The sequence below is a fragment of the Vigna angularis genome, chromosome 10 (assembly GCF_016808095.1).
Source record: "Vigna angularis cultivar LongXiaoDou No.4 chromosome 10, ASM1680809v1, whole genome shotgun sequence".
Lineage (NCBI taxonomy): Eukaryota > Viridiplantae > Streptophyta > Magnoliopsida > Fabales > Fabaceae > Vigna > Vigna angularis.
In genome coordinates, this window is record NC_068979.1 from 6391201 (window position 1) to 6412289 (window position 21089).

General features: G+C 33.0%; 2 protein-coding genes across 12 annotated transcripts; both read left to right on the forward strand.

The window, feature by feature from the left end:
• Positions 1-1269: 1269 nt before the first annotated feature.
• On the forward strand, positions 1270-2882 carry LOC108335730 (BES1/BZR1 homolog protein 2-like). Its single transcript, XM_052869608.1, has 2 exons — positions 1270-1759; positions 1866-2882. Exons 1-2 carry the CDS (start codon positions 1535-1537, stop codon positions 2562-2564), a joined length of 924 nt encoding a protein of 307 aa, XP_052725568.1. The 5' UTR covers positions 1270-1534; the 3' UTR covers positions 2565-2882.
• Positions 2883-6781: 3899 nt separating this feature from the next.
• LOC108335729 (BES1/BZR1 homolog protein 2) lies at positions 6782-13022 on the forward strand. Of its 11 annotated transcripts, none has more exons than XR_008245701.1 (8): positions 6782-7253; positions 7360-8137; positions 8624-9564; positions 10488-10537; positions 10622-10829; positions 12126-12188; positions 12274-12398; positions 12756-13022. XR_008245701.1 is itself a non-coding variant. In XM_017571850.2 (2 exons), exons 1-2 carry the CDS (start codon positions 7029-7031, stop codon positions 8056-8058), a joined length of 924 nt encoding a protein of 307 aa, XP_017427339.2. In that variant the 5' UTR covers positions 6782-7028; the 3' UTR covers positions 8059-8382. The 11 variants fall into 11 exon arrangements, 1 of the variants encoding a protein (XP_017427339.2); XR_008245700.1 differs by having other exon boundaries at positions 8624-8844; positions 9499-9564; positions 12126-12398; XR_008245704.1 differs by having other exon boundaries at positions 8624-8844; positions 9499-9564; positions 10654-10829; positions 12126-12398.
• Positions 13023-21089: the final 8067 nt, after the last annotated feature.

A 21089-nucleotide genomic window follows, 5' to 3' on the forward strand; every position in this document is an offset into this window, starting at 1 on the left:
TGCTAATTCTTAACCAACATCTCATGTGCCTTCCATGAAGGGAAGGTGTGTTAGGTCACCCATGCTATATTTCCTATTTCAACAAACTTCATTTTCCACGCCACGCCACTTAAAATCAAATTCCACCACCATTATATTACATTAATTTCCTTTTACTTCAAAATATCACAACCATCCTACCTTTTTAATTCATTTTCCTAAATTTCCTTGCATTTACTATTTCACTACTTCCTCGTCACACTGTTACTTTTTTTATGCTGCCCAGTCCTATGGGCTCCACGCGTTCCAACTAATTGTTTGAGCATCCTTTTATATCTTTTAGTGTATTCCAGCCTGAACACCTTGTTTGTTTTCGGACAAATTTAAAACAAGTAATAAAAAAAAAACTAGAGACAAACTTTTTAAGAAAATGTAAAGAACACAAATGTTAATAATTTATTCTAAAGATTTGCAAATTTATTTCAACCTATCACCGAAGAAAAAAAGACACGACATAATTAGTAGAGATTGAATTCTTTCATCGCGTTGATTAGTATTAACTTTTAATCACGTGCATTGAAAAACAAAATCCTATGCGAAAGAAAAAAAGCTCATTTACGTGATATTTATAACAAAATCATTTTCGGATCTGTACGTTTGGTGTATTACTTGTGATTCTTTTGAAACATTTCTCATTAGTTTTGAGTAAGAAATTATTTTAAACATAAAGAACAAATCCAAATTCACAGTTAAATGGAAAAGCTAAATAAAATTATATTTCTTCAAATTATGGATACTTTATATCACGTAGGTTTATAATATTAATAATTGGCAAATAGGAAAAAGAAATGAAAATATGTATGCACACAAAACGATTCTAAATTATCCCAATCAACTTTTTTTAACAATCTTCTCAATCATTAAACAAACATATTAAAAATTCGAATGAATTTAATGTGTATATTTCTGTTCAATTTCTATTAAGTAAATACTAAAACCAGGATATGATTTTCCTGCAGTTAATTAGGATTTGATTAGTAAATTAAACTATATAAAAAACGTATTGTTGCTTAGTAGAGTATTAATTAGAGAACTTAACGGCTTATCCTTAACGGTATAATATGTGGTTTGGATCAAATAAAAAAGCAGAGTGTCTTTTGTAAATATATATCGAGAATGTATTAAGAGCCATTTTTATCATTACCAGTATGGTAATATTATTCATCTTGATCCCCTTGCGTGGGGTCCGTGTCTCTTCCGTTCTCCTACATTTTATGGATGGGAAGAATATATATGTGGTAGTGAAAAGGAAAAGGAAAAAGAAAATAGAGTTAATGAAGTGAAAACTACGGCAGTGTGAAAAGGGTGGGAGAGAGAAGAGAAGAATCTAAAAGGGAAGCAACCTTTCCATTTCCTCTTCTTCATCTGCACAAAGAAACTTGAATCAACCTCGCCTAGGTTTTGTTCCGGTCACATAGGCACAAGCATACACACAATTTCTGTACTTCTTCTGACGTTCAGAGGGAAGCGGAGCGGGCTAGTGTTGGCCGGAACGATGACCGGAGGCGGATCGACGGGGAGGATGCCCACGTGGAAGGAGAGGGAGAACAACAAGAGGAGAGAGAGAAGACGGAGAGCGATTGCTGCCAAGATCTACGCCGGCCTTCGAGCTCAGGGTAACTACAAGCTTCCCAAACACTGCGACAACAACGAGGTCCTCAAGGCTCTCTGCTCAGAAGCTGGTTGGATCGTGGAAGAAGACGGCACTACCTACAGAAAGGTAAAACTCGATAATCACTCGTCTCATCACATCACAGGCTCAGATCTGCGATCACTCTTTCTCCACGATAATGGATAATTAATTATTACCATTTATGTTGACACAGGGATGCAGGAGACCCACGGGAAGTGAGATTGGAGGCACTCCACCCAACATAAGCGCGTGTTCTTCGATTCAGCCAAGTCCACAATCTTCGTCATTCCCGAGTCCAGTGCCTTCCTACCACGCTAGTCCAACCTCTTCCTCCTTCCCCAGCCCCACTCGCATTGACGCAAACCCCTCTTCCTTTCTCATCCCATTCATCCGCAACATAACTTCAATCCCCGCCAACCTCCCCCCTCTCAGGATATCCAACAGCGCCCCTGTCACCCCACCTCTTTCCTCTCCCCGAACCTCCAAGCGCAAGGCTGACTTCGATTCCCTCTCCAACGCCTCCTTCCGCCACCCTCTTTTCGCCACCTCCGCCCCCTCCAGCCCCTCGCGCCGCCACCACGTCGCGACTTCCACCATCCCCGAGTGCGACGAGTCCGACGCTTCCACCGTCGACTCTGCCTCCGGCCGTTGGGTTAGTTTTCAGGGCCAGACCGCCGCCGGTCCCCCTTCCCCTACCTTCAACCTCATGAAACCCGCTATACACCAGATCCCTGCTCAGGAGGGCGTACAGTGGGGTTCCGTTGCGGAGATAGGCAGAGGAGTCTCCGATTTTGACTTCGAGCATGGAAGAGTGAAGCCTTGGGAGGGTGAGAGAATACACGAGGTGGGAATGGATGATTTGGAGCTTACTCTCGGATTTGGAAAAGCTTGATTTGTTATCGACAACCACCTTAAAGAATTACAGATGCAATTGCAATCCCCTCCATGTGCTATCTTCTGGGCAATTAATTGGTTGTTATGCTTATATTTATATATTTTCTCTCTAATTATGTGTACAGTGTCTCTTATATACCAGTTATTAGGTGTTCTATTACATCATGGAATTTGACTTCATTGTAATGCCTCGTTAATTGTTCAAAGGTTGCATTTGAAGCAATCTTCTCCAAGTGTTTACTTCAGACTTTAATCTTCACTTACTAAGACTCGGGAAAACTAGGTGATATTCTTAATTTCATCATCCTCTTATTCATTTTTAATGCTCCATTCTTGTACGTTGTTCACCGTTCTATTTCGACTCTTCAAACTTGATGTTCTAAGATTCGGATGTGTGGGAGATATCAAGTGGTAAGAGGTGATATATACTGAGACGTGTTAATCTTTGATCATTCAGTAGTTTTTACATGGTGATCTGGGCATTTTTTGGAACATTTTTTTGTTTATACTATACCCATGTTTACTGCATCTTTTAGTTTATTTGCTTGAATAAGATTTCTTTGTTATTCTATATTTTCTGTATTCGGTGTCTAAACTGGTGCATTGTTGAAACATGTTCTTCTATCATTTAATCTTAAGTATGCAGCATTTGTTAACAGAACGAGTCACTTATCTTTAACATGTTTCGTTCTCGTGGGAAATCAACGAGGCTAGCTTGTAAGCTTTATGATTCCTACCTTTGACAATATCATGGAAGCCAATTGGATATGCAAGTGATGATCTGTCTCAACATCGACTGGTAAGTAACTTTGCCAGATGGCTAAATGAAAAGTAGGTTTTGAGATCGACTAATAATATATTTATCCTCTTTTCTTTTCTGATGGAAGAATAGAAAAATTGTCTCTTTTCTTGTTCATTTCCCACCGTTTCCGTTTACTTGTCGCGTACAGGAAATTTCGTATCTAAAAAAAAATTGTAACATAAATTGGCGAGGGAGCCATATCATCTCCTACTCTGTATGAGGTGCGACCTTTTTTCCTTTGATTGAAGGGGATGTTTCTCATGGCATGATTCAGAATCTGTATGTTATTTTAATTTTGAAATTGATATTCAGTGGCATTTGCGTTTATTATGATAAGTTCTTTTTATGACAAATTATGTTTATTTATCAAAGAAGACTAATTTCTTTCACTATAACTCTTCAACAAAGAAGAAAAAGCATAAATATCGTTACTATAGGAATGCACTTTTATAACAGTCTTTTTTCTTAAAGATGTTAATTTTTTTTTTCTTTATATATTTGATTTGTCATTTTTAAGAAACAAAAATTCGAGTTGTCGCGTAACCCAAATAAACGAAGGTAGTTAAAGGCGATGGTTTTTGCTGAAACAAAATTATTGGTTGGAAGTGGACAATGTTTGACAGATTGGTAATTTGGTATTTCGAGCTTCTTCAACTGTGGAGCTGAATCTAAGTGTTTGCATAACATGTTTGAATGTCAGTTTCTTTGTCAACCTTCTTAGTATGACAAACACTGAAGAGCTTGTGTATAAATGTGAGAGTCCTTTGCGGTTAAGATGTGCTTGTAAAATTAAGTTGATTATCTATTATGAGGTGATTGAAAGCCGCTCGATGGAGATTGCAAATTCTTGTTTTTGATACATCAAAGGGTGCAGGATTAATCCCGTGGTTTTATGATGGATAAATATGTTATAACCATTACACGTGTTACTAAAACACTTAAACTAATAAAGATTGGTTACTTAGAATTGGGTATACTTTTTTATTCTTTAAATATATTTTTTAGAATATCATGTTTCAACCCGTCTACCTTCATCTTGATGAAATGGTTCTTCTACCTTAGTGGTTGAACAACATCGATGGAGCTTTTTTCTTGCGATTCAACTTCAGCCTATTTGAAAAATGAATACTAGCAATGATCGGATCAAATCCTGTAGAATATAGGTTTGGTTGTTTGGATGAATCTTGTAAGATGTATTTCACATTTTTATTCAATGACTATTTAAACAATCCAAAATCCTTCAACTTCAAAGTTGATTGTAAATGAGAAATCTGAATTTGACCTGTTTTAAAAAAAAGCAACGATCTTTAATTTCACATTCATTTGATGAAGCAAATAAATAAAATGGAAAATAAAAATAATCTGGATGCTTCTGGTGAGGAAGAAAAACTAAAGGGAAAATAAAAAAACAAAGAAAAAGAAGTAACAGAAAGGAAAATGATACAACTGCCACCTTTGATAAAGTTTCTTTATCCATGAATTTGCATACTACTTTTTTTTTTTTTAAAAAATACTGAGAGATCTTTCTTGAGAATTTAGTTAAGGATGTTGTGGCTCATGGTGGGAAGTTAGTGAAAACTTTTATTGACCTGTTTCATAGAATTGAAACCTAGTTAATGACGTAGACTTCACTCATCCAAGAAAAGGTTATTTAGGATTTCATTGAAATTTGCGTTGGAGGACATTAAATGCAGTTCGGCTTCTCCAAAGGTAAAATGCTCACCGAGCTGGGTAGGTTATACCTTTTACAAGCTAGCACCTCTATTCATTTTATGCGTGTTTTCTTGTCATCTTTTATTGGAGTTTCAACCTAGTGATCTGGTAACTCTAGATTGTCTTTTTTTCAAATTGAGATATAGAAAATAGTGACTCGAATTTCAATAATGAAGGGAGAAAACAAATATTGATCCAACAATTATCAATATTAAAGAGTGGAATCAAAGTGAATTATCCTATTACGAAAATATTTTTATATAACCTTTTATATTCTTTTTCTTAATAATAATAATAATATATTATATTTTATCTTATGATAATGTTTTAAATAAATATCATAATAACGATATAATATAATATATTAAAATATAATTGTGTGGTTAAATTTTGTATTTAGGTGATTATTAATTTATTTTTAGATAATAGTTGATCTATAATTCGTTGAAGTTATATTTTGAGTAGTTAATTTGTTTTTCATAGAAAACAATATAAATCATTTATTATTTTATTTTCATATATTTAGATTATTTTATAATATGTTGGCTACTTTTTTTAAGTTGTAATTTTTTTCATGAATTTTATGTTATGCACATGTCTTCTGTTCATTTTTTTTATCTAACGACAAATAATTATTAAATTTTAATGTGTCAGTATTGAAGTTTCTCAACATAATTATTTTATTATTTTTTTAATGACAATGAATTAAAACAATATAATTAAACCGTGGTAAAGATTTACTTTTGCAGAACTCTCTCTTAAACGCTTGGAATATGAACGAATGGCAGGAATTCTTTGCATTCATAGTTTAATATCAACTCCATGTTTCTTTTTATGTGCAAACAATGTAATTGACCACATAAGGAAGGGCATAGAACAATAAATCCCAAAACGTATGATTATGTAGCATAATTTAAACTTACGTTCATTTATTTCTTTGTTAAAAATTAGTTAATGTACTACATATATTGATTCTTTTGGTAAGAAACACCTTTAAATATATATTTTAAAGAGTTTTTCTTCTTAGAAATAATGTTAACATTTTGTTTCATAAAACTTATCAAAAAATCCATAATTAAGTATTAAAAGTTACAGAACTCCACACATGATTATTACATTTAATCTATGTTATGAACCAAGTCAATTTATAAAAGAAAAAAAGAATATGTGTTATCCCACAGAAAAAGTAAAAGAAAAGAGAATATCTATTGTAAAAATAAAATAAAATAAAGACCTCGAGTAATTTTGTTTGAGAAAAATAATTTTTAATACAACATTTATTGTTTTACATAAAATTGAAATACAAGAGTTATAAAGAGAATATCACTTAAGAAAAGGAAGAAAGAGTATAATTAAGACACAAACTAATTTTGTTATAATAAGGGTTAAGGAAAAAAAAACTACTAAATAAAAAAAATCCAAGTAAAAAGGGTAAAAAGATGAGATGAACGAAAGAGTAATAACATATATACATGAATCAACAGTATACATTTATTTAACACCAACAATATAATAATATACTTTTAAAATAAAAATAATTCAAGAAGAATTATCTGGAAACCTAAAATAATTATTTTTTATTAAATATTTTATAGGTGTAGAAAAATTGAAGAATGTACATCTCAAATATTTCAAAACAAAATTGAAGTGTTATTCCATAATTTTCTTCTCAGACTTTCCTGAAATAATATATATTCGTGTGGGCGTGTGAAAATAAAGAATCAGCGAAGTGAAAACTACGGCAGTAGGAAAAGGGTGGGATAGAGAAGAGAAGAGCGCAAGAGAAGCAACAACCTTTCCATCTCTCTCTTCATCTGCAGTGGCCCAAAGAAACTTGAATCAAACTCGCTCAGGTTTTGTTCTAGTCACGCACACACAGCACACGCACAGCTCCTCTACTTTTTGTGACGCAGAGGAAAACAGAACGGACTTAGGTTCGCCGGAACGATGACCGGCGGCGGATCGACGGGGCGGATGCCGACGTGGAAGGAGAGGGAGAACAACAAGAGGAGAGAAAGAAGACGGAGAGCGATTGCTGCCAAGATCTACGCCGGCCTTCGAGCTCAGGGTAACTACAAGCTTCCCAAACACTGCGACAACAACGAGGTCCTCAAAGCTCTCTGCGCAGAAGCTGGTTGGATCGTGGAAGAAGATGGCACTACCTACAGAAAGGTAAAACTCGATAATCACTCGTCTCATCACATCACAGGCTCAGATCTGCGATCACTCTTTCTCCACGATAATGGATAATTAATTATTACCATTTATGTTGACACAGGGATGCAAGAGACCCACGGGAAGTGAGATTGGAGGCACTCCACCCAACATAAGCGCGTGTTCTTCGATTCAGCCAAGTCCACAATCTTCGTCATTCCCGAGTCCAGTGCCTTCCTACCACGCCAGTCCAACCTCTTCCTCCTTCCCCAGCCCCACTCGCATTGACGCAAACCCCTCTTCCTTTCTCATCCCATTCATCCGCAACATAACTTCAATCCCCGCCAACCTTCCCCCTCTCAGGATATCCAACAGCGCCCCTGTCACCCCACCTCTTTCCTCTCCCCGAACCTCCAAGCGCAAGGCTGACTTCGATTCCCTCTCCAACGCTTCCTTCCGCCACCCTCTTTTCGCCACCTCCGCCCCCTCCAGTCCCTCGCGCCGCCACCACGTCGCGACTTCCACCATCCCCGAGTGCGACGAGTCCGACGCTTCCACCGTTGACTCTGCCTCCGGCCGTTGGGTTAGTTTTCACGGTCAGATCCCCGCCGGCCCCCCTTCCCCTACTTTCAACCTCATGAAACCCGCTATGCACCAGATCGCTCCTCAGGAGGGCGTACACTGGGGTTCCGTTGCGGAGATAGGCAGAGGAGTCTCCGATTTTGAATTCGAGAATGGCAGAGTAAAGCCTTGGGAGGGTGAGAGAATACACGAGGTGGGAATGGATGATTTGGACCTTACTCTCGGATTCGGAAAAGCTTGATTTGTTCTCGACAACTACCTTAAAGAATCACAGATGCAATTGCAATCCTCTCCATTTGCTTTCTTCCGGCAATTAATTGGTTGTTATTCATATATTTCTCTATTTTTTCTCTAATTATGTGTACAGTGTCTCTTATATACCAGTGGTTAGGTGTTCTATTACATCATGGAATTTGACTCATTAAAATGCCTTTTTAATTGTTCAAAGGTTGCATTAGAAGCAATCTTCTCCAAGTGTTTTCTTCAGACTTTTAATCTTCACTTTCTAAGACTCGGAAATACTCGGTGATATTCTTAATTTTATCCTCTTATTCATTATTCATGTTCCTTTCTTGTCCATTGTTCATCGTTCTCTTGAGTCTATATGTGCTAAGATTGGGAAGCTTACTGTGCGTATAATATAAATCACTGATGTCAAGTGAGAAGAGGTGAGATAGCGGGAAGATTAATGATTATGTGATGATTTGGGCATTGCTTTGGAGCTTTTTTTCATTTATCTATAACTTTCAATTGAGCTGTTTTTGAACTTCTTGTTCTTCGTCTAAACTGGCTCATTTTTGTTTCAGCGTATAGTCATTTTATGCTAAGTATGCTGCACTTGTTAACGGAATACTTAGCCTTAATAAGCTTTACTATGTTTCGTTCTTGTGGGATATTCTCGACTCTAAGTTGTATGTTGCGTGAGCACTTACTGCTGAGATACTATGAAACAACTCTGATATGCAAGTGATTATCTATGTCGGCATTGGCAGTTCGTGACTTTGCCGGGCGAGAAACTGAAAAGCAGGTTTGAAGATCCTGGGATATATTTATCCTCTTTTTTCTCTTCTCATGGAAGATAGGAAGTCAGAGTCTCCTACGTATGAAATGTGCAAATATTTTTGCATTGTTTTCGGAGGATATTTGTCATCGCATGATTTATTAGTCATGTTTCTAATTTTGAATTTGATATTCGGCAGCATTTCTGTTATCTCATGATCAGGAGATATATATGGGTTAATTTTGTCAATGTGACTAATTTCTTTTATTATAATTCATTAACTCAGAAATAGTACCAAAATATTATTAATATCACTTGAAACTTCTAAAATAAATCATGATTTTATACCATCATATTTTTATAAGAAGGTAGGAATAAGGGTAAAAGTATGTGGTCGATGCTATAAAAATGTTGTTGGAGGTGAACAACGTAGGAATTGTTATGTAAGTAACATATTTGGTATATAATTTTGTACCAACTATGTTGTTTTTGTTTCTATATAGAAATCTTAATTCTATAATTCTTTATTTCTTCTCCTTTTATGTACAAAAGATGAGCATGTGGACTTCTCTAAATATTGATATTTAGAGATCATTAAATTTGGGACATGAATCTTGAATCTTTGTGACATAGCTAACTTAAATGTGAATGTTTTTGTCAACCATTTATTCTTAACTGCAGCCGCTGAAAGAAATGGGGTATACAGGTTGAGAGTTTACCTTTCAGATGGTTTTGTACTAATTAAAGGTGAGTACCATGAGCTTGTTAAAATCCGTAAATCCCACACTTTACGTATTCATGTTCTTAACATTAATGGACAATGGCTAGAGTGGAGAAGAACATAATATTTTGAAATATTAATTCTTTGTTTCTTTCATTCAATCTATTTGATTTGTATATTACGACTTTATTGTTCGAGAAGATCATAGGCTATTTAGAATGATTCTAACTATTATTAAAAAAAAAACTAATTTATGAAAAGAATTTGAATGTTCTTCTTTTATACGAAATTTATATGATTTATCTACTTCTTCATATACTCAAAAATATAATATAAATATGAAATTAATTTGTACATCTTTAAGTTAATTACTGTTATATAATAAATGAACTTGTAAACTGTATGCAATTTAACTTTTAACTATTTGTGGTGTTTTATATTCTAAAAACTTTGAAATTGTAAACTGTTTTTAATTTTTGTCTTATTTATGAAATTTTAGTCTTATACTTTTTTTAATCATATTTTATTTTTGAAAACATTTTTTGTTCCGATTATGAATTTATAATACCTTATTCATGAGGAATGTGTTCTGCTTATAACGGAACCAGTCGTAATACTTTAGTGTGTGTGATCTGTTCGTACCTGTGATCAGTTTGTTTTTTTGGGGACCCATTATCTCATTTTTATTGCTCAAATTATGAATATAAATAGAAGCATAATTATGTGGCATGAAATTTGTATAACCTGACGGTGTCCTTGCTAAAAAATGGACTGCATGTTTATCTAAATTCTAGTTTGGATTGTGCGAGATTAAATCCTTATAATGAAAAATAATAGCTTCAAGTTCCGAATAGTTCTGTATATTACCATTCACTTTGTCTATCATCATCTTGCATTCTGTCTTAAAATATGACATCTGTGTATTGTTCTTTGTTAATCCAATATGTAGCTTTAAGGAGCTCCAATGCTTCGCCTCCCAACAATCTGGATTTGGAGAAGGTAATTGCTTTGCACGTACTTGGTTCCATTCCGTGTTGTTCTTTCCTCACATATTCAATTTTGTTCTTCAACAATCACCACAAGCCTCTTAGCTGTACAAGGTTGATTCTATTCAGAATCAGTTGCCCTACAAATGCAGTCCCACATATAGAAGCATCCTTAGCTGTTGTTGCAACAAAAAGAACATGACAGATTTTCAATGTTTGCCTCACAAACAACAAAGATAGCATGGCAGTCCACCCTTGTCTCTCTGCAAAATATGTTGATCTTACGAGGTGCTTTCATATTCCAGGTAGCCCTCTGATTTGCTTCCTCTTGCAGATTTCTAGTTTTAATCACTTTTCCATTGACCAACCTATAAGCCATTCTAACATTGTTTCCATCCTTTTCTTCAGCCCAAATCCTGTATCCTTCTTCATTGACTGTTATAAGGAATGTTTAACTCATCATTCTGCTCTTCATCAAATATAACCTATGAAGCTTAGAAACGACTCTTCAACTGAGCATATCCACGTGTGATACGATAAAAGTATAACATTCCTATGAAACTTAATGATACATATGGGAACTTTAAAAAATGAAAAATATTTTCACACAAATTTGACAACTCACTTTTAAGAATATTTTGATCGTTAAAAAAATTAAATTTTGTAGATATAAATAGAGAGATTGAAATATAAAATATGTGAAAAAATTTAAGTGTCAAAATAATAATACCCTTAAAAAATATCCATCTGCAACGCACTCCTATCCTATGAAGTTCGGACTTTTAAATGCTAGTCTCTATATGACCAACACGTATGTATGTCCAAGTTAAAAATATTTCTTTTGAATTTTTTACACTTTGACACTACTCAATCAATATCATCAAGACAAATACACTGATTTTTTGAAAACTAAAAATTATATAATTTTCTATTACGATTATAAAAATAAGAACATATTATATACGATAAAATAAATATGTAGATTATATATATAATACTAAAAATATTTTTATTTAATCCTGTGTTATATCATTAAAAATTATAATTTTTTTAAAATTATTAATTTGTTACTAAATGAATTTTTAGTGAAATGTTTTGTATGACTTAAAACAAGCAAGTAGGGTTTGAAAAATTATCTTTATTTCATTTCTTAAGTACATTGTATTCATTCAATCTTATTTAGATGATTCTTGATTCATTAAAAAAACTTCACTTACTTTCACTACTCTTATTGTTTATGTAAATAGTATTGTTCTTACTAGAAATTCAATGGATGATATAAACAACATCAAAGGAACTCTGGATTCTAAATTCAAAATCAAAGACTTGGGTCACCTCAAATATTTTCTCGGGTCAAAAGTTGCTAGATCTGCCAAAAAAATACATATTTGTCAGCGCACGTATGCTCTTGATATTTTTTATGAAAGTGGAATGTTAAATAGTAAGCCTTCTTCTATTCCTTTAGTGTGTAATACTACTATCTTGTTTGAAGACAAACCACTTTTCACGATCCTGTTACTTATTGTAGACTTATTTGGAGATTTCTTTACTTAACTAACACTCGCCCAAATATTACCTTTGTCATGCATCTTTTTACTCAGTTCTCATTGTTCAACACCATCAAGTTGTTCAACACATCATACATTACATTAAGGCCAACCCAGGTTAAGGAATGTTTTTTGCTGCTGATATTAACATTCAGAGGAAGGTCTTCAATGACTTTGATTAGGCTTCATGTTTAAAAACTAGGCGTTCTACTACTGGTTTCTGCCGATTTCTTAGTGCTATCTTGAAAGTCTAAAAGGAAAACTACTGTGTCTTGGTCCTCCTCCAGAGTTGAGTATCTTACATTGTGACATCAAGTTACACATCAGGTTCCCTTCAATCTTATTTTTCACGAAAGAATTAAGTATATAGATATTAATGAACACATAGTTCATAAGAAATTAAATGCTAATCTTTTCTACCTCTCGGTCAAGCAATCACCTTACTGATGTTTTTATTAAACCCTTCATAATGTTAATTTTTAAACTATTGTATCCAAGTTGAGAACTTTGAACATATATTTTCCAACTTGAGGGAAGGGTATTGGATAGTTTAACACATGACAAGTGTTTCTTACGTGTCTTTCTTTATTTACCTTATGTGTTTTTCTTTCTTTCTTTCTCTATTTTCCTTTTTTTTTTTATAAATACTCTTGACTGATATAAACAACTTTTGATTTTATGTAGTAATAAACGCTTTCCTTCCCGGTGCTACCTTACTGTTACAGAGATGGGCTACTGTTATGAGTGGATTCTGTATCATTTCCAATCAATCAATGTTGATTTAATGCTTGTGTCGTGGTATGCTAGTTGCAATATTTCACATGAAATATTGTTAATGAGCAATCAGCTTTGGAATCTTGTTGTGGTTTGAGAGATTTATTTTCTCATTGCAGTTTGGAATAGTTTTGAATCTGGTTTGTTTCAACAAGTGAGGTAGTTAAGTGTTTTTGTCTAAATTCTCATTCTACTGGTTTTCCATACTATGATGCAACTACCTAAATGATTATTTTCCACTCGTAATTGATTATTTAGCTTTCTAAATAATATAATTGTGCAGGTACCTACCAAATAATTATAAGTCATCATGTGTATAGTCAATTATACATAAGTCATAATTGATAACGTTTGCTCTTTACATATTTAATAACATAATCAATTATGACACTTGGTTGACATGCAAGTTTAAAAATGTTGTCAATCAGGAATTTCACATATTAAATCGAACTTATTCCTCTTATTTCTTTTTATATAAATGACATTTTATAAAAAAAATTTATTAGTTCTCTTCGATATTATAATATAAAGAGAGTCTATCTTTTCATTCCAATTCACTTTTTTTTTCTTATTCTTTCACTTTCCTTTCCACTATTTAAATAAATTTTGAAGGTCATTTACTTATGTAATTAGATGAGTAGTGATTATATTTCAAAACTTGGTTTCCTTCACTAAATAAAATATTCTAAGTAGTTAAATATATTATTAACTTTTTTTTACTCATAAACCTCAAATTAAGAGGTTCTAGACGAAGAAGAGATAAATTAATCAACCACTTTTATTCATATTTCATAAAATACTTATTATTAATTTAAATTACAATGTAATAAGTTTTCTTATAATATAGCATTACATATTACTTTTGTTTTAAATTACACAATCTTATGATCAGTAACACAACAAAAATATTTTACATTAATTATTTTTGATTTTTTTATGTTAGTCATAAGTTAGACATAATTGTAAGGTATGTAAATTTATATCGGACATATAGTAATTTTTAAGGTAAACTTGTCGAACATTATTATAGGTCCAATATAAATACAATCATTTACATCAGACACAATTAGATTTGATGTAAAAAGGCCTGTCACTAAACAAAAAAATTACAATGAAATAAATATTTTTGAGCTTATTTGGTTAAACATCTTTCATATGAAATGAAGAATTTTAATAGAGTGGAAAAATATGTAGTGAACAAAGAAGTCAAAACTTAGGACAAAGGTTAAGTCACAAAAGAAGAAGATTGATGGTTCAAGGGTATTAAGTACCCTTAGAATATATGGATATCTTTGAACTTATTCAATTCAATCTTTTTTTCTAGTAACCAAACATTTGTCCTACATTTAGCTAACGTGTTCACCAATTCTCCTTTAACTTTATCAAAATTATTTACTTGTTATGCAACCTCAAACTACAACAAGTTAAGAAATACTTATTTCATTATAGTTTTTTTAATGGTGGTAGAAATGAATCAAGATGAGAATTGATGTCTAGTTTTGATTTTAAACGTCGTGAAAGTAAGAAAAATGTAAACTTTTTTAATATTACAATGACAAATACGACAAACAAAGGAGACATTTCATGGAAATTAAAGTTATTAATGAGTTTTCCAATAAAAAGTTACATTGAGAAATGAAAATGAAATCATGTTGACAAATGAAAATGGAAAGAATAATAAACTATAAAGCAAAGTCAATGACTAACGCAAACATGAATCTCCAAACCACCATCATTCTGTCATTAAAGAACAAATCCTAACTTGTGAAAACTTTTTTGATGTTTTTGTGAAGTGAAAAATGAGAAAAATAACTCTCGATCTTATATATAAAAAGAAATTTACGTAAAATGTCTTATTGTTCAACATAAATATTCTTTTCATGTCCAACAATAAAAAATTCAATGTAAATTGCTTCCACTTATTTACAAAAGTGTTACCATGTTCATTTTATGTAAAGGGTAAATTATGTAACAGAGATAATTATATTTTCGTATGAATATAAATACTATGGTAAATAATTATTGTTATTTATTAAAACAAGTTAAGAAAGTTATTTAGCATAAATTTTGAGCTTTACTTTCCTCCCTAGAAAAAATGTATTGAGAGTTCAAACTTTACTATGATAGATATATACAATTCTTATTTTGAAAAGATAGTTATAATAAGATCACGCATTTAATTTTTACTAAACAAATATTATATTAATGTATATATTTAGTTAAAGGTGAAAGTGAAATTTTTAGAATACAACATCAGTGTTTTTTTTAATTTAAATTTTAAAAAATTTGAACTTTTCGATGTTGATAAAATGCAAAAATATTACATATCTTGGTTTATTTTTTAAAATAAAATATTTCAACATGTTAAAACAAATACGTATTTTATTTTTTTAAAACAATGAACTGCTTTTAAACACTACTGACAATAATTTGCAAACTCTTATTATTGCTAAAATAAATTCTATAAAATAACTGAAATCTATATGTGTGTGTTCTGATGTCTTACTACAAGGGATTAACAAAACTTTTAAACACTCATTTTAAAGTTAAAGCTTAATTGTGAATTAAGAATGGATTTGTCTTTCATTGAAAGTTTAACAAACTGAAAATAAGTAGTTGTTGACTTGTTATGAACATGGCATTACTAATTATCATTATCATCTAGAAAAATAATTTATGTTGACATTTATTTCCATGTTTCTATTTTCTAAATGCTTAAATCTCACAAATACATACATATAGACTATATAATGTGGATCGAAGTTTGGAATTTTCTTAACAACCAATTACGAGATCATTAAATACTGTAACCGATTTTAGAAGATCAATATGAACAAAAATAAGTTAATTAGTGACCAATTACGTAAGGTTGACCTTATTGTGTCTGTATAGCTGGATTTTTAAATGGGTAACATGCTCCAGCAAGTTTTTTTTTTCTTACGAGAACGACAACTCGTGTAAGTGAATCTTCATTACATTTGTCCCTTTTCTTCACCTAATTAAGGAATTAATAAAATCATATATTTTTAAAAATTAAAGTCACAATCAAATACCCTTTCGTAGTTTTCATTTGAATCTTTTCGATTTAGGGAACACTTAACGTCTTAAGTGAACTCCTAGAGTTCGTTTCTCGATTCAGAGAGGAATGAAGACTTAAAGCGGATCGAAAATAGACTTCCTACTATCACTTGAATGGCCTCAAACTCACAATAATCACACCTCTTCCAATAAAGAGCTTGCTTGGCCTTGAGGAGGGTTGTGTACTGTATGACCACAAGTCAGCTAAGGATCAAGCGGTCGACCCTCCAACAAGGAAATGAATGACCGATCTAGAATAGTCAATAATGACAATTAATCTGAGCAATAATAGCTATTAATGAACAGTTAATGAGAATAATAGTCATTGATTGACAGTTATTAAGAATAATGTCATTTATTAGTAATAAATGAGTCAAACTTAGTGGTGAGCTTAATATAATATTTATAAATATATGTCTGACGAAAAAGGCAGGTGATTTTAACTCTGATTACTCATTCTTGTTATAAAATTATTGAGTAAATCACTAACTTGATTGTCGAAGTGCCTTTGATAAGTACTCACCCACTTGGCTTGAATAAGGAGGAGAGAGAGAACATAATAATTTTGATAATGTAGGATAATCAAGAAACCTGTCAAGTCTACATGACAACTTGAAATATTTTGAATAAGGATCTTAATCCCTATCCGAAACAATATATATGAAAAAATATATATGAAAAAAATAGAATTTGTTTTGAAACTATTTAAAAGTGTAAGAGCCGAGAGGTTTAAAGAAATTTTGGAGCAGACAGGTGTAGGCAAAGGATGGGACCGAACGGTTTATATTAAAATAAGAGTGATATATAAATGAAAGTTTCAAAAGTTTCGTCCCATTTTTCTGAATACAGCTATCTCTCTCCAAAAAAAGTGCCTAAGCAATTCTGGTGTCAAGAGCTTTCCATTCCACCAATCGGTTTAGTGTTTAGAGCTGATAAGTTTTGTTCCTTTAATTCTCGTGAATTTCTGGAATTTCTGGCACATGCAAGTAAGCCTTGCTGTTTGCATGTGTTCATCAGCCTTCTCTTCCCCTTTCTAACCTCATTTTTGGTACTTTGGTTGGTCTCTTCTGACAAATCGATCAGTTATAGGTGTTCTTAGGATTTTCTGGAGGTGTGAGCAAATTTTTGGAAGGGTAGAAGCTATTTGGTTCGGTTAAGAGGTAAGCGAGGCTAGTTAATTTAAGGTTTAATATCCTATTTTGTCCCCAGTTTCGCTCGAAAATGTCAAATTAGTCCATCCTTTAAAAAATGCATCAATTACGTCCTTACTTAATAAAATTTATATCAATGAAATTCCTTCCGTTAAATCCGTACAAACGACATTAATTATTTTTCTCTCTCTTCTACTTTTTGTACTTTTTCTGTGCAACGCAACAACTTTTTTTCTCTCTTCTACTATTCTTCTTCTCTCTCTTCTATACCAATTATACAATATTTAAGGATCAGTGATGAAGTCTTTTGAAGGTTCCAGGAATATAACTGTAAATGATGGTATCAACCAAACAACCGAGGATTCAAGGATCAGTGATGATGTGATATTGATGTAATCCATGCCGAATCATGTGATTCTAATGCTTTATTTATTGCAGCTTCTTGCTATTCGGTCAAAGTTTACAACAAATCAAACCTCGGTGGTGATAAACAAGACAAAAGCATGCCTGCATCCGAGAGTGCCTGTGAAATCACTTTATCAGAAACAGATACACGCAATACATCACAATTATGTGAACTCTCCGGGATAAATGAAAATCATGCAGACACTGTTTCAAAACCAACTTCCTCTGAATCAATTACCATTGCCTCTTTAGCTGACTGCTGCAATGAAATTGAAAATACAAGCACTGAAGAAATCCCCAATGATCTAGAATGGGCTGAATCAGCTGAAGGGAAAGAAAAGCATAGTAGTTCATATTCACGTGTCTTGTTTGTAGATCCATATGGTTAGTATTTGAGCGTCTCTTGGCTGAAGTTTCATTTTTTCCTTCATTGTTTCCTGTTGATAACTTTTAGCTTCTGAGGATGATCTGTAACAATTGTATTATATTTCTGGTAGGGGTCAGAACATATCAGCCTGACAATTATTCTTACCACACAATCACTATATCTCATTCCATTAACTCATTCTGATATACTTTCTTAGTTTAGGTGTCAATTCAAATCATAAGAAGTAGGTCCTCAGCTTATGTGTGCATGCCCTTTAAAAGTACTTTTGGAGTTTATTACATAAGGTGCACATCTATTTGGTTGAATTTGAAGGAGTGTATCTTGGTGCTGGCTGGTTTGGTCCGATTTTGCAAAAGGGTGCATGAAAATAAATGTTGAGGCATCCCCATATGGTTGTATTTGTGAGGTCAGAATAATTTTAAGAAATAGGGAATGTGTTGAAGTTTTCCCGACATTGCCTGTTATATAACCTACTGATGAATAAAAGATAAAATGTTTTCTGTACTAAGTGGCATATGTTTAAACAACATAGTTATTTTATAACATATGTAGAAAACTAACTCAACAAATGGTTTCTTGAACATAAAAAGTTCATTGGAATATTTTGTTCAAAGTCTTCATTGGCTTATAGATTCAGCAACTCTAAACTTGTTTGCAGTAGATTTTGTATTCAAGTATTGGACATATAAAAGAAGTCTATGAGTAATCCCTATGTTAACATTCTCAGGGAACAGGCAGTCATTCACTTTCATGATATTTTTTAGCTAATGTTAACTGACACTTCTTATTATTTAAGAAATCAAAGAAAAAGTATAATTGGTAGAAGAGAGAGAAGAAGAATAGTAGAAGAGAGAAAAAAAGTTGTTACGTTGCACAGAAAAAGCAGAAAAAGTAGAAAAAATAGAAGAGAGAGAAAAATAATTAACGCCGTTTGTGCGGATTTAACGGAAGGGATTTCATTGATATAAATTTTATTAAGTAAGGATGTAATTGACGCATTTTTTAAAAGATGGACTAATTTGACATTTTCGAGCGAAACTGGGGACAAAACAGGGTATTAAACCTTAATTTAATTGATGAGTCTATGGTATATGTGAATGCAGTTTGATGGTTTTGCATGTGTATGAAATTGGATTTTTGTGTGATCGGTATTGTGTGTATAGACTGTCAAAATTCTGTGATCATGATGATTTCTTCTGAAAAGTTCTTTGTTACTGTGCCTAGTGAATTTTGAGGAAGTGGTGTAATGAAATGGAAATTTGGGGTCAGACGTTAAATTGGTCGGTTGGGAGAGCTTAGAGGAGTTATTTAGAATCTGTTAGAGTCCCTAAGTCATTCAAAATGTGTTAAAACCAGTAGAATCGAATTTGAGTTATTGTTTATGCAGAAAGTTGGCCACGCGTTGTTGACCGCTTGGTCATATTCAAGTGCTCGGTCATTAACTGGGTTTGGTCTCTTTAGAGTCTTCCCAGTTCATGACCGTTTGGTCTTAGTAGTGCTTGGTTTTGTACTAGCGTTCGGTCTCAGTAGTGCTCGATTTTGGACTAGCGTTCGGTCTTAGTAGTGTTCGATTTTGTACTAGCGTTCGGTGTTAGTAGTGCTCGGTTTTGTACTAGCGTTCGGTCTTAGTAGAGCTCAGTTTTGTACTAGCGTTCGGTCTTAGTAGTGCTAGATCTTGTACTAGTATTCGATTTAATATAGCGTTCAGTCTAGTTATAACTTTCGTTCTTGATTTAACATTCGGTCTAGATAAAGTATCTGGTATAGTCTAGGTTCTCGGTCTTACACTAGTACTCAGTTTGTATTGGTGTTCGGTCTTAACTACGTTCGGTCTCTTATGGGCCTTACCTGTTAATGATCGTTCGGTCATGCTTTAGTGATCGGTTCTACGTGAGCATTCGGTCTAAGTCATAAGTGTTCCATCTAAGTTATTAGTTTTCGGTCTAAGTTAAAAGTATTATGTTTACTATAGTATTCGGTCGGGCAAGTGTTCGGCTTCAGACTGTATTCAGCTCACGTTTTAGTCTTGCTCTTTATATGACCGTTCGGTCATGTTTACATGTTATGAGTGCTTTCCGATCGATCATGTTCAGGGGTGGTGGTGGTTTTTACCATTCAGTTTGATTTTACTATGAAGCATTCGGTTTTTCAAAGGGTTGTGGTTATGTTGTACTCTGAGTGTTTACTTCAGTGTTTAAACGTATTATGTATGAGAAATAATGTTGATATTAAAGTATGGTATTAGATTTGTACTGTGGATATGAAAGAGAATTGCAAGGAGGAATGTCTCAGTGGTTAATTATCAAAATGGTAAAATATGAATATGGACAGCGAAATCCACGACGTTCATCCTGAGATTCTATTGATTACCAATTCTCAAGTAGAGATGGGTAAGTCATGTTGTGAGAATAGCAGGAGGTCCTAGCGTAAAGGTATTTAGGTGAGTTATAACGGATTAACCCCGGGCTGCAGCTGAGGGTGTTCTAGTTACTACACCCTCGGGCACAAAAACGACCTCAAGCTACATATTCATACTAGTCCGGATGATCAAGTTAAAGCGGTCGGTCAATATGTGTTTATATGTTTTATACATGTGTATGAGTATCTTATGTGTTTGTTTGAATTGTATGCTCACATGACTATTAAATTCTACTAGCTTACCCTTCTTTTTTGTATTGTCATGTTTATCCGCTCGGTTTATCCTTTACAATGATCATCCGATGGGTGTGAGCAGAGGGAGAAGATGTCTCTCTGGAGGAGAGAATCCCCTGTTTAGTATAAGACCAATCGGTCTTGTACATAGTTTTGCATCAGTTTAGGCCTTTGTGTAAAATTTTAAATTTTATGATTATTTTTGGATAACTGTACTGTTAACACTTTATTACATAATAGATGACTGTTCTATTTAATCATCTTATGTGATGACTCTACTATATAGTTTATACTATATTTTGGGATGTTAAAAAAAGAGTATAAGTAAATAAATATTAAACATGTAAATATGAAATAAGAAAAATTACTTGAATTACTTTAATGAAGAGTGGGTTCATTAATGCTGATAAATGCCTTCACTCTACCGTTTCTCTGCTGGAATTAAATATTTTTAAGTTCAAAGGTCAACTGTCTGGTGAGGTGACCCATTCAGAACAAATTAATTTTAAAGAAGTAATTTATTGAAGAAAAATAATAAACATACGTCTTTATTTGAATATATATATTTTA

Coding starts and splice junctions, on each gene's coding strand:
- LOC108335730 (XM_052869608.1), top strand. CDS start 1,535: ATGACCGGAGGCGGATCGACGGGGAGGATGCCCACGTGGAAGGAGAGG. Junction 1,760..1,865: donor ACGGCACTACCTACAGAAAG/GTAAAACTCGAT, acceptor ATGTTGACACAG/GGATGCAGGAGACCCACGGG.
- LOC108335729 (XM_017571850.2), top strand. CDS start 7,029: ATGACCGGCGGCGGATCGACGGGGCGGATGCCGACGTGGAAGGAGAGG. Junction 7,254..7,359: donor ATGGCACTACCTACAGAAAG/GTAAAACTCGAT, acceptor ATGTTGACACAG/GGATGCAAGAGACCCACGGG.